The sequence below is a fragment of the Monopterus albus genome, unplaced genomic scaffold (genome assembly GCF_001952655.1).
Source record: "Monopterus albus unplaced genomic scaffold, M_albus_1.0 scaffold8.1, whole genome shotgun sequence".
Classification (NCBI taxonomy): Eukaryota; Metazoa; Chordata; class Actinopteri; order Synbranchiformes; family Synbranchidae; genus Monopterus; species Monopterus albus.
The window spans coordinates 2,929,698-2,932,008 of record NW_018127888.1 but is presented as its reverse complement, the minus strand read 5'-3'; the positions used below and the strand labels follow the sequence as shown (position 1 = coordinate 2,932,008).

General features: G+C 41.8%; 1 protein-coding gene across 1 annotated transcript in view; it reads right to left on the bottom strand.

The window, feature by feature from the left end:
- The window catches only part of LOC109951590 (eukaryotic translation initiation factor 4 gamma 1), a 32,089-nt gene that overhangs the window by 14,052 nt on the left and 15,726 nt on the right, over nucleotides 1-2,311 (bottom strand). Inside the window, exon 11 of the mRNA XM_020586183.1 lies at nucleotides 263-393. Within this exon, the coding sequence (XP_020441839.1) occupies nucleotides 263-393 (131 nt within the window). The remainder of the gene's footprint in view (nucleotides 1-262; nucleotides 394-2,311) is intronic.

Below are 2,311 nucleotides of genomic sequence, written 5' to 3'. Positions count from 1 at the left end.
ACGTCATAATAATAATATTAAACATCCTGTCTTCTAACAGTCATCAACTTTCTATCTAGTTATCCTTGACCATATGCAACCTGCTGCAACTCATAAGAATGCCTAAGCATTTAACAGCCTGAGCTAGACATCCTGTCTACTCTAAACATTTCTAATACATCAAGTATCTAACCAATATCTATCTGACTAAAAATACCTAACACTCTGAACACATTTTATCAAACAGACTGTATTTTACATTGCATTGGAATCAAAGTCTTACCTCAGTACTTGGATAAAAATCTTTGGCCAAAACGTCGTCATCAAAATCACTTTCCAATTCCAAATTTTCTGAGATGTTGTCCTCCAATTTTGAAATGTCTTCGTCTGCTTCAACATCAGAATCTTCTCTCGCTTCAAAAATCATTTTCAGGGCCATCTCACTACTGACGCGCCTTGCTATCTATCCTTACTGTATGTGTGCAAGGGGGAGAAATGGTCTGCAACTCGATGTGCTGTAATTATTCTGTCTGCCCAGCAACCAAGGTGGGTGTCACCTTTCAAGGTGACCATAAAGATGTAAATAACCCCCATGCAACTCGATGTGCGATGTGTGTAGCAGTGGTCCAATGTGATTTTGTCTCTGGTGGGACAGATAACGTGCTGTCTGTATTTGGGCAGTTTGTGGGCAGTTTTGAACTGATTGCAATTTCCGGCTTCAATTCAGCTAAGGGCTCTCTGTCGTCTATTCTCATGTCCTGCTGTCTCTATTGCAGGATGCTGTTTGTAGGAGCCAGGGAGGGCCACTGGCCACCAATCTTTTCCATGATTCACATTCACAGACATACACCTTTGCCTGCTGTGCTGTTACTGGTAAAGTACATCCCTCACACTGTAAAGCAGCAGTATAAGGAAAGCCAGCCATTTCTCATTTTCTAATCACTGTGCTTTACTATCCTCTGTCATTGTATAAAGAAGTTACAACAGACTTGGACTGAATGGTGGTATGTCACTACAGCTGTATTGTCTGTGTCTCCAGTACCCTTTGACTGTGTTGATTGTGATCATTGGAGAGATCTACCAGCTCATCAACGCTGTGGCCTTTGCTCGCTGGTTTTTCATGGCCTTGGCAACCTTGGGGATGCTCATCCATCAGTGCCGCTTCCCCCTCCACCCAAGACCTTTCAAAGTTAGCCTCCAGTAGTTATAGCGCTCACCTGCAAAGCATTTCTTATCCATCTGCACACTAGCCTGACAAAATGTTATTTGCTTTGTCTAATAACCCAAAGGTGCCTGTGGCCATTCTCAGTAAGTCACACTGAGATCTGCCAACTTGTGTTTGGTGAAAAGTTTGAACAGAAAATGTCTCAAACAGCCATTTAATGTGGGAAATTTCCATTTTGGTGGAAGAATATTCATCTTTATTTTCAATATTTGTAAAAGAAACGAAACTTTCTTGGAGCTAAAAAAATGAATGATTTAATACGCCTACTTGTTTTGGATCAAAGCTGACATATTCATGAGGAGCTAAATGAGTGAAATTCATCTGCTTTTAGAGCATGGGTAAGTTTGTTCATGACAAACAACAAATTTGCTTTTCACACTAGATTCATGCAGGACAAAGACCCTGTTAGTCCTGGGTTTGTCTTTTACTTTTTTTTAGTTAAAGACAAAACACAGACCTGGAGCAAAAGCAGAAACCTTTCTGAAAGTGTTCTCCAAATGGTGGTAAATATTACACAGCAGGGAAAGGAAAATGTACGTTTCACATGCCCACACGTCTTTTTAACTCCTACTGTGGACTTTTTACCCTATGCTTATGAATTAAATCACTTTGTAAACCAGGTCTCTGACATATGAATTATTTTAACCCTAGAGCTGAGGGTTTGGGATCAACCAGGGAAAATAATTCTGATTCTCTTCCCCTTTCCCAGACTACAGCAGCTTACAGCTGCAGCTCCTTCTAGAAGTGGTTCAACAGGAAGTCCAGACATACTGAAGACCCCAAAGACATCCTGCTTTCTGTTGACAGACTTCGTGGTTACCAACTGAAGAACTGCTAGAAGCTTCTTTGTTTGTACAGAAGTTTAAACCAGTATGTTTTAAGTGTCAGTTGTAATACATTAAGAATTTTAAGTTACATTTGCAAGAATGCAGCTGATGGGGAGTTGGCTGGGGAGCACGTGGAGGCTGCAGCTGAGGCTTAGACTGTAGTGGCTGGAGCTGCAGTAGTGGCTTAGACTGTTGGGGCTGGAGCTGCAGGGGTGGCTTAGACTGCTTGGGCTGGAGCTGCAGGTGTCTTATTTATTATCCGAGTCTGAACGATCCCCCC